The sequence below is a fragment of the Bactrocera latifrons genome, unplaced genomic scaffold (assembly GCF_001853355.1).
Source record: "Bactrocera latifrons isolate USDA-ARS-PBARC rearing strain unplaced genomic scaffold, ASM185335v1 scaffold_1355, whole genome shotgun sequence".
In the NCBI taxonomy this organism is placed as follows: Eukaryota; Metazoa; Arthropoda; class Insecta; order Diptera; family Tephritidae; genus Bactrocera; species Bactrocera latifrons.
In genome coordinates, this window is record NW_017534803.1 from 9,639 (window position 1) to 18,878 (window position 9,240).

The following is a 9,240-nucleotide window of genomic DNA, read 5'->3' on the forward strand; positions in this document are numbered from 1 at the left end:
AATTGTGTGTAAACAAAAAACAATGTACCAACGATAGTTACAACAGCAGGAATTGTTGCAAGTATTATACATAATGATAACGAAGTTCCCTTCTCGATAGTAGGGTCTATCCAATAAATAAGTGAAATAAAATTATTAATAAATTTAATAGTAAATAAAATCCGATTCACTGGGTTTAGTGAAAAAAGGTGCTAAATCTAATAAAAATTAAAAAAGTAGTCACAGCAACTAAGATAATTAGAAAAGCAGCTTTTACATACTGTTGTTGTTAAATTGGACTAAGCCCTTCTTGACTTCAAATCATTCATTTGGTTATGGGAGATATAATTAAATTTAGTTTTTCTTTTTTTGCCAACTAACCACTTTTCAATGATGTGCGTCCCTGGGGGTTAGCATTTACACCTGCGCTGCCSCCACGCTGTTGTACCGGCTGTCCAGATAATATGTTAGCTGCATGTTCACGACCGCGTATCATCAAACTCTCTGGATGTGACCAACTTCTTAATAAACGCTGAGCACGCGATTTCGGTAGAGTCGAGAGCAAGGATAGCTTCTTTTCAACGCCCTCCGGTAGGTCATTGATATCTAATAAAAGTATGGCATCATAAAGCAATTTTTATGAATACCCCAAGTAAAATTTACCGTTAATAATTGTCTTCATGAMATCAATTTGCAATTCAAATACGTGATTCTCCACGTATTGCAAAAACATTTCAAAAGTCAACGCGCGATATCCGAGATAGGTGAAGAAGGAAGCAAACCCCTGGGGCAATGGAAAAGCGATAGAGTCCACCGCCAAGCAATAACGCTCCAAAATTAAGAAAAGTGAATACTGTTGGCTGTTGGTCATTTGGTCGCTAAATAATAAATGTATTATAATTAAACATACAATAATAATTCTTTAAAATAATAATTACATTAATTGGAAACCGCGCGCCGTCTCATTACGTGCATCAAGGCCCGCCGCGCGACAAACGAGGGAACATAGCGCTCGCGATAATTCTAGTTGTGAGCTTACATACTGCGTGACAACGGCATGTACATGGGCTGGAGCCTGTGAGCGCTCGAAAAATGTCTCTTTCAGCCAACGAAACCCTGCATTGGGTTTAACGGAGTGCTTAACTAGATGTACGCTCAATTCACGCATATTCTGCAAGTCAATCGAAAATTATTATAGTTTCTAATGAAATATAGTCACACCAAATACTTGCCACTGATATAACATGTTCCTGTTTTGTTGCTGTGCATGTCTCCGTTTCGATAAAGGGTAACACTTCACTGCAGTTACGTTTATTGGAAAAAGAAAAATCGTTGAAGCTATTTCCCATATTTCCGCTCGGRGTCAATGGTGTTGTGCAACGCGATAGCGCTTCGGGTTGATAGCATGATAACGAAAACATAAGCTTTTCGGTCACTTGCTCCGCATTGAAACGGTGTCTCTCCTTTTGTTCAGCTTCGTTTAAATGTTCCCATAAACGGGTCCAAATATCCGAGTGATAAGGAGATAAACGTTGATGAGGTGATAGCAACATCATGGTGGTATTATATAGGCTTTCATGCGACAAACCTACGTTAATATCGGCTACCCGCGCCTGAATTGGTCGTGTTGAATCAGCAGTCGTAAGAGGTAAAAATCGTGTAAATGATACCGCATCCGGTGGCAGATTGCGTAGTGTGGCAGCATAACTACCCGCCACCAAAACTTCTTTAAGCAATGCTACAGTATCCAATGACAGGGGTCTTTCCATTATTATGCCAAGCAATTCTGCGAGGACATCCATATCATTAGAATGCAGTAGAAAATAATGAATAATACTGAGACGATTATCGACCGATGTGTCATTACGGAAAGCTTCAATCAAATGACCACGTGGGACACTTAGTGAAACCAAGTCCAAAGTTGCAGTATCATATGCTAATGATCCCCATTTTTGACATGGTACAAGTTGAGTCAGCGGATTGCGATTATGTGCAGGACACACTATATGGCAGCACGGCTCATGACTCAATCCCACATCTAATAAATGTACAAATAAATCCGGCTGAAAAACTAGCAAATGATGGGTACCATGAAGGGCGAATGTTGGCTTGAGTAAACGCGCCTTYTCCCACGGTACACCCGGCATAACGCAATGAACTACGCAGCCATGGTGAAGAAGTGTTACCGAATATGCGAAATGAACATTTACCTTCTGGGATGGGCCAGCACCATCAGCTGGTGTGTCGTCTACATTTTTTGGTTGTATTGGTTGATAAAGATAATAATGGCAAACAAATAACATCCCGGCGCCATTAGTCAAAATAATTAAATTTAATGAAGAGTCATGAACCCTCAATGGAACAATGTCGTCCTCGTAGATCAGTTCAATGTCAAAAGATCCTTGTGGTAATTTCGGCAWATTTAGTGGAATGTTTAACTGGTGGGTATATATATAAATAATATTTAGCATACATATTCACAAATTTTAAAGCTTACCACTGTCTCTGTGGGCAACTTTTCATTAAATTGAAAAGCTGATAGCGTGGGACTTAATTCATTTCCTTTAGTTTTTTCGGTTTCATCGCGATCCATTAGACTCAAACTTTTTGCCTTTGGCTTTAAATGTATATAATATAATGCCTGATTATCTGAATCCCATTGTGCCCAACTGAAATGTTTAGCAATCGTTTCGGAAGTAAGCATGCTTGCATCTAAATGCAATTTATCATCTGATGATGTATCCCCATTTGTTTCCATTTGTTTYAAGTTGCAAACGAATTGCATTATACCTGTTAAATAAAAACGCGACAGCATTAACAAATAAATAATAAACTTATTTTGAAATTTCGTTTTATCTTCATTAATACGCTGTAATGAAGCAATTGKAATATGCCCAAACTTTTACTTGATAATAACACATTTATTTAAGCTTAAGTTAATTTAGGTTATTGTTCAGCACCCTAAGCGATTTTATACTTACAAGTCTCATGAATAAGCAGTATAAATTTTTCTTGAATACTTTTTATTTCATATTCCTTCTCGTTCCTCCACAGAAACTGGCTCATTACTTGCCGATGTGTTGGCGATTCCAATAAAGAAATACCTGTTGCACCTTCATCTGCAACACATGTCGGAACAATATATGCTTGGTAGCGGAGACGAGATTCTTCGTTTTCAACAAGAAACATTTTCTTCTCAACATATACTAACAAAGTTTTATTACTATTAATAGTGGCTTGTATAATTTGCCGACATTCTTTAACAAATCGGAACAGAATACGAAACGTCTTAGTAGTTGCATCAAAATGACCTATGCAAGTTTCCCGTACGCTTGTATTTAAATCCTCAAAAGTCCATGATATAAGCATTGAACCATCACGCTCCTGTCCAAGTATACGCCATTCAATTGCCTTTTCTATAAAATTTGTKTTTAGCAAACTTCTCAAATTGGGAAGAAAAGGGCTTTACCTTTAAATCCTTGAGCCGCCAATAAACCGCAGAAATTTGCRGCCAAATTTTCTTGTCCAAGCATTTTGGAAATATTTATCTTAAAATACTTTCAACACATTAAATACTTATTTCCTTATAACTTCATGTTAAGAATCACAAATAAAATCAATAAACAACAGGATCCATTTTCCATCGTCTGCAGATTTTTTTTTATTACCTAAATAACTTGTCAATTTAATGTGTTTGAATTTCTGTGTATTTATATTTTTAACCCTTGAGTAAGTCAATAGTATCGCACAATTATATAGACCGATAAACGATATATTATTAGTTTGAAATTACTCGGTGGCTATAAAAGTTAAAGTAAATTAAAACCACTGTTTGCCTAATTATTTCCAAGGATTTACCTATCGAAATATTTTATTGAACAGGCAATGAACTTAATATTTTTAGGGTCATTCTTACGGGTGAACAGGCAATGATTGCAATATTTTAAGGGTTATTCTTTCATTGTCTGTCACAATAATCRAATTATCTGTAGATAAGCTAACCACAAATCAATAAAAACGGTTCTATCAGTTAAAGCTAGCATCCTGTTAGCCACCAGCGGTTAAGGATAACATTAACTAGATATTGAGAAAACGGGATTAAGTTAGATAAGTAATATATCAATTAACCACTTTCCGATACATTATATGTTTCTAAATATGTATGGAACAAAAAGAAATTAATGAAAATCATTTACGAAGAACTAAGAATGWATTCGTGGAATTCGTCAATCATTTGCTGATTATCCTTATAGCCAACAATTTCTTTTGCAGCGTCTTTTGTTAACCATTTCATTTCAGTATGTTCATCAGATAATATTGGTTCCTTGCTAGAGTCTTTTAATTGCGCTAACCAATAAATAACCACTTTCGATTTTCCCTTTACATTGTAATTCAATATCTTTGGTTTATCCTTAAATATAATTAAGTCTTCCTCGCAATACCTGTAATTGCAAAAGTTAAAAATTGGACGTTAATTTAATCTTATTATTCAAGAATTATAAGCGCTTGCCCAGCCTCYTCTTTGGTCTCTCGCAAAGCTGTCGTAAAATCATCTTCGCCCGGATCGACGTGCCCTTTCGGTGAACTCCAATGAAAATCACCGTAAGACGCGCGCAACAACAAATATTCAATCTTTTCGCCAATTTTACGAAATATCACCAAACCGGCAGCTCTTTTAGCCATTAWAATGAAAAGTACCACAAGCAAATAAACAAAAAGGTGTCCCACAGATCGACCGCACGCAAATAACAAGACAAGAAACAGCTGATGAGTAAACAAATGTGTTTGAAAAAATCGGTTATCAGATGAATGTATTTAAATATATATAATGAAATTTAATTAATTTAKAAGGTAAATGTTCAGGAGAGCGAAAATTGCACCAATTTTCACGGGAAATGTCTTAAAATTCGTGTTTTTAATTCTAATTTACGAATATATATGGCGCGTTATCTATTTTTATGTTTGTTTTGCAATAAAAACAATAAAAAATATTACGATTTTGCACGATATTTACGCTATAAACGGCATCACTGTTCGAAATTCAGTTGGGCACTAGTGATACAAGCAGTGATCGGTTTCGAAATATCGATACTCTCGATATTCGAGACTGAACTAGAATTGATAAAAATGAGATAAATAATAGAAAAATAATAATAATTGGAAATATAAAAATAAATTTAAATATCGATATTCTCAATATTCGAGTCTGAAAGAGAACTGGTAAAAATGAGAAATACATAATAGGAAAATAATAATAATTGGAAAAATATAAAGACATTAAAATATCGATATTCGCAATATTCGAGTCTGTCTTGGTAAAAATGAGAAATATATAATAGGAAAATTTATGATTAATTATTATTGCAGMAAGAAAAAGATTATAAACACAGGGGTATTGGACCGACCGGGGTTATTTATTTTCGAGCGCTCGAAATTTTTTCTATTATGTATCTCATTGTTTTTAATTTTCATCAGTCTCGAATATCGAGAGTATCGATATTTCGAAATCGATCACTGCTTGTATCACTAGTGCCCAATTGAATTACGAATAGTGATGCCGTTTATAGTAGGAATTAAAAACATGAATTTTAAGACATTTCCCGTGAAAATTGGAGCACGTTTTCGGAAAGCCGCTCTCCTGAACATTTACCAAATATTGTTATTGGCAACTGCAAGCAAATCCACAAACGCAGTTGTTGCGTTGCCMTTTGCAACAGCTGATCTATAACATGTGGTCATTCAATTGTAAACCTTTCGTTGAATTATATAAAAACAGAAATAAGTGTTATATATTTATAGGAAATAAAACATTTAAYAATCATGATAAACATATTTCTACGTTTAGGAAACCGATCTGTTTCTAGAAGATTGGAAAAAACGCAGTTTCATTTTGCGATTCAAAGGCTAGCTTCTTTTACAGTACGAAATATATTAAATGAAACATCTGATGAAACCGGTACATTGTTTACACGATTTGCAAAGCATATAGCGTTAGAACTACAAAAAGATGCTCCAATTGTACCAACAGTAATCAAGTATGCTGATTATTTTCCAATAAGTGATACACGTTACTTGCAAAGAGAATTGACTCGAATATCTCCAGATCAACTTCCGGCATTAATAGTCTACGCATTCAACTACAGGCCTAGTGCTGATTTAAATAAGTATGCTACATTACTAAATGAGTTGGATACGACTGCCATAAGGCTGCTTCCAAACATGGATCTTGCCACAATTCTACGAACATTATATGCTTTTCTTTACCTCATGCCCAACTGGATTACGAGAACAGATTTTTATAATGAGGCTATGAAACATATAATAACAATGGGAATAGCGCCAGATACATCAAAAGAAAAATTTGTCCAAATGTGTTTCTATTTGGGTTTAGACAAAACTYGTAGAGCTACAAAAGTTTTATCATTTTCAAATTTTCTAAATGACCATTTAGAATCATATATTCCAACATTAACTACTTTAGACTTGATTATAATTGCCAATGCTGCTTTTAAAACATCAACACGTATAGAAAGCAATACATATAATAATCGTTTAAAAGAAGAAATGCTGAAGCTTTCACTTGATGATATTGCAAATGATGCACTCTTAGTGACTTTAATTAAAGCAATGCGATTCCAGAGGGTTCAATCAAGGGAAGTCTGTGAGCACCTTCAAAATTACTGTACTCAAGATATAGTTGAGAGGCTTCAATTACGCGGTTGCATTCATTTATTCGCTTACTTTGCTGATAATCTTTGGGACGATAGGATTTCAATTGACTCTTTGATAAAACAATGCTTAAATCGACTAGTTGCTTCGCGAAAGTTTGATATGAAATATGAAAATGTTCGATGTAAAGACATATCTACATTTCTATGGTGCTGTGCACAACTTAACTGCAAATTATCACCATCTGACCTGCAATTAATTGAGTCAAATCTATTGAACAAAGTTGACCAAAATGAATTCCAAAACTATGTCGATCAGTTAGTTGATAGCTGCTTATCTTTATGGACATTAGGCCACAAATCACGCGAACTTATTGAGGAAACGTTAAATTTGAAGCTAAAGGCACGATTGACTAACAAAAAAGATCTACGAGATTTACCTAAAGTCGAGAGTCGCTTACAGGTGCTCTTGTCAGCCATTAGTATAGAAGAGCCGAAATGGCGGTTGAAAAATATAAAAGGGTTTACGGAAATAGCTGTCGATACGAAAGCTCCAACATATTTACTTACAAATCGCCAAAGTTTGATAGATATGAAGAATAATATTGTAGAGCACCATAATGTACTTTCAGCTCAATTAGTTTGCCCTATTAGTGGTATAAATATCCCCAGCGTTCTAGTGACATATAAGGAACCTAGTAATCTAAGAGTATTTATGGAGCTAATTCCAGAGGAACAAAGGTTGAGATTTAGTAAGTCTCCTATAGGATTAATAGGACTAAAGATTCGATTATTGTCAACTTTGGGATATAAAGTCATAACAGTAAGTATGTCAACATTGTAGATTCGATATAACTAGTAATTTTTTCTCTTTTTTTTAATAGTTAACTGAATCACAATGTAATGACAAAGAAGCTAGTTTGGCATTTTTGGAGCATAACACCGAAGGCAGTGATATTCCGGAGGAACAATCATTGAAAGTTTAAATATGAAATGTTATTCTGTTATCATTGTACACATATAAGGATTGCGTGAAGAAATAATTACATTAAAATAAATATAACGCGAATATAATAAGATATGTGTTGACCGAAGAGGTAAAATATAATATATTGATTTGATGTGGAAAACGTTAATTAGAAGATCGGAATTCAAAATTAGTTTCATTAAAATATCACATATTTGACCAACCTGAAATGTGGAAATCCTTTTGGGAGTATATTGGGGCCAGAGKGGTTGAGTTGATTTGGGCATTGCTCAGGTATACCTGAAAACATATTTTGAAGCAGTTTTATATACAAATAAACTCATTGACCGACATTTAAACTTGTTAGAATAACTAAAATCGTTATAAGTTGTATACGAGAGTTGGGTAGTGGAAATATGGGCCATGTCTTTGATTATTAACTGCATAAATATTTTAATTTATACCCAAATAAGATAATAAATTGGCTTGATATTGCGAGTTATGGAGGGCCACTCCTAAATTTATTCAGCRATTCCGTTTCAGGTTATAACGGCTATTCGTTTTATTACTGGACCACAGAACTTTTCAGTCACAAAGTTTATTTAATGATCGTTGCTTCATTCAATTAGTACAACAGATGTTTGGACACAATTCAAAAGKTTTTAATTAAAAACAACATCTGTAACATTAATCGGGAAATTCGAGGTTCAAAGGTCATTTTTCTTAGAGAGGATCTTTATAATAAAGATTTAAACGAAATATCTGTCAAACATTTGTAGAAGAGTTAATTTAAATAATTAGAAACTTAAATACATATACTTACATATATATACATATGTATATATGTAAATGAATTACAACATTTACACGCGAACCCAAACCACAGATATAGGAATGTCTAGTAGAGTGAGACTAATATAGTAGGCTTTCAATGAATGACAACAGTTGATGTGCCCCTAAGGAGAATATACATTTTAGGTGGAACTAAAACTTTATTAAAGTACTAAAACATTCCACTTAAGCAACGAATAAGGTAGACTATATTGTAGGCGTAATTAGGMATTATCTGAGAATAACATAATGCGGTGCACGTAATATGATTTCACTTAACAGTAATGGGCATTTTGATTMATACGAATATGATATTCCTCACTTCCAACGTTTATAAAAATAATGCCTAATTTCATACAACACACAGATTAAATACAATTCGAAGATGTGTTAGCATTTTGTATCTTATCCTTTTGATTTTGATGATTATTATTGATTAGAATACCTAGTCAGTGTGCCCTTCCTTGGTTGTAAGGACGAGGTTAGTCTTAGCTATGAAAAGAATAGTGCCTTCAAGTTTCTCGAATACATTATTACGGAGAATAAGATATAATGGACGATGGATCACTTAATCCTTTTATATTCCTCTTTACGGATGAAATCATTCCAGCCATGTTGCAAAATGCGCATTTTCTCTCCGTGCCTTAGCTAAAGGGTAGTTTTCATGCCTAAGGCAGGTAAAAACACCCAACCTACTAGAAAGAGTTTAAGGCTATACACTTAACTTCCTTTCTGCTGAAAACATTAGAGAAAGTCTTGGATGTGCATATCTAGGTGGCAGCTCCTCCTGGAAAC

The 9,240-nt window shown here is 34.3% G+C and overlaps 3 protein-coding genes across 5 annotated transcripts in view; 1 reads left to right on the forward strand and 2 right to left on the reverse strand.

Annotated features, from left to right (window-relative positions):
- LOC108965159 (protein pigeon) overlaps nucleotides 1-3,534 on the reverse strand; it is a 5,091-nt gene extending 1,557 nt beyond the window's left edge. The window contains exons 1-7 of the mRNA XM_018927372.1: nucleotides 3,449-3,534; nucleotides 2,961-3,395; nucleotides 2,477-2,769; nucleotides 1,212-2,417; nucleotides 918-1,150; nucleotides 643-857; nucleotides 361-585 (exon numbers count right to left, since the gene is read on the reverse strand). Coding sequence (XP_018782917.1) covers nucleotides 361-585; nucleotides 643-857; nucleotides 918-1,150; nucleotides 1,212-2,417; nucleotides 2,477-2,769; nucleotides 2,961-3,395; nucleotides 3,449-3,512 — 2,671 coding nt within the window. The 5' untranslated portion in view covers nucleotides 3,513-3,534. The remainder of the gene's footprint in view (nucleotides 1-360; nucleotides 586-642; nucleotides 858-917; nucleotides 1,151-1,211; nucleotides 2,418-2,476; nucleotides 2,770-2,960; nucleotides 3,396-3,448) is intronic.
- A 276-nt stretch (nucleotides 3,535-3,810) lies between these two features.
- On the reverse strand, nucleotides 3,811-8,484 carry LOC108965161 (bis(5'-nucleosyl)-tetraphosphatase [asymmetrical]). 3 transcript variants are annotated; one of them, XM_018927377.1, is made up of 4 exons: nucleotides 8,438-8,484; nucleotides 7,839-7,914; nucleotides 4,495-4,743; nucleotides 4,296-4,421 (listed from the first exon to the last, which is right to left on the reverse strand). In XM_018927377.1, the coding sequence occupies exons 2-4, from the start codon at nucleotides 7,899-7,901 to the stop codon at nucleotides 4,392-4,394; spliced, it is 342 nt and encodes a 113-aa protein (XP_018782922.1). In that variant the 5' UTR covers nucleotides 7,902-7,914; nucleotides 8,438-8,484; the 3' UTR covers nucleotides 4,296-4,391. The 3 variants fall into 3 exon arrangements, with proteins under 3 accessions (XP_018782919.1, XP_018782920.1, XP_018782922.1); XM_018927374.1 differs by lacking the exon at nucleotides 8,438-8,484 and having other exon boundaries at nucleotides 3,811-4,421; nucleotides 4,490-4,743; XM_018927375.1 differs by lacking the exons at nucleotides 7,839-7,914; nucleotides 8,438-8,484 and having other exon boundaries at nucleotides 3,811-4,421; nucleotides 4,490-4,957.
- Nucleotides 5,514-7,844, forward strand: LOC108965160. Its single transcript, XM_018927373.1, has 2 exons — nucleotides 5,514-7,470; nucleotides 7,532-7,844. The coding sequence occupies exons 1-2, from the start codon at nucleotides 5,800-5,802 to the stop codon at nucleotides 7,631-7,633; spliced, it is 1,773 nt and encodes a 590-aa protein (XP_018782918.1). The 5' UTR covers nucleotides 5,514-5,799; the 3' UTR covers nucleotides 7,634-7,844.
- Nucleotides 8,485-9,240: the final 756 nt, after the last annotated feature.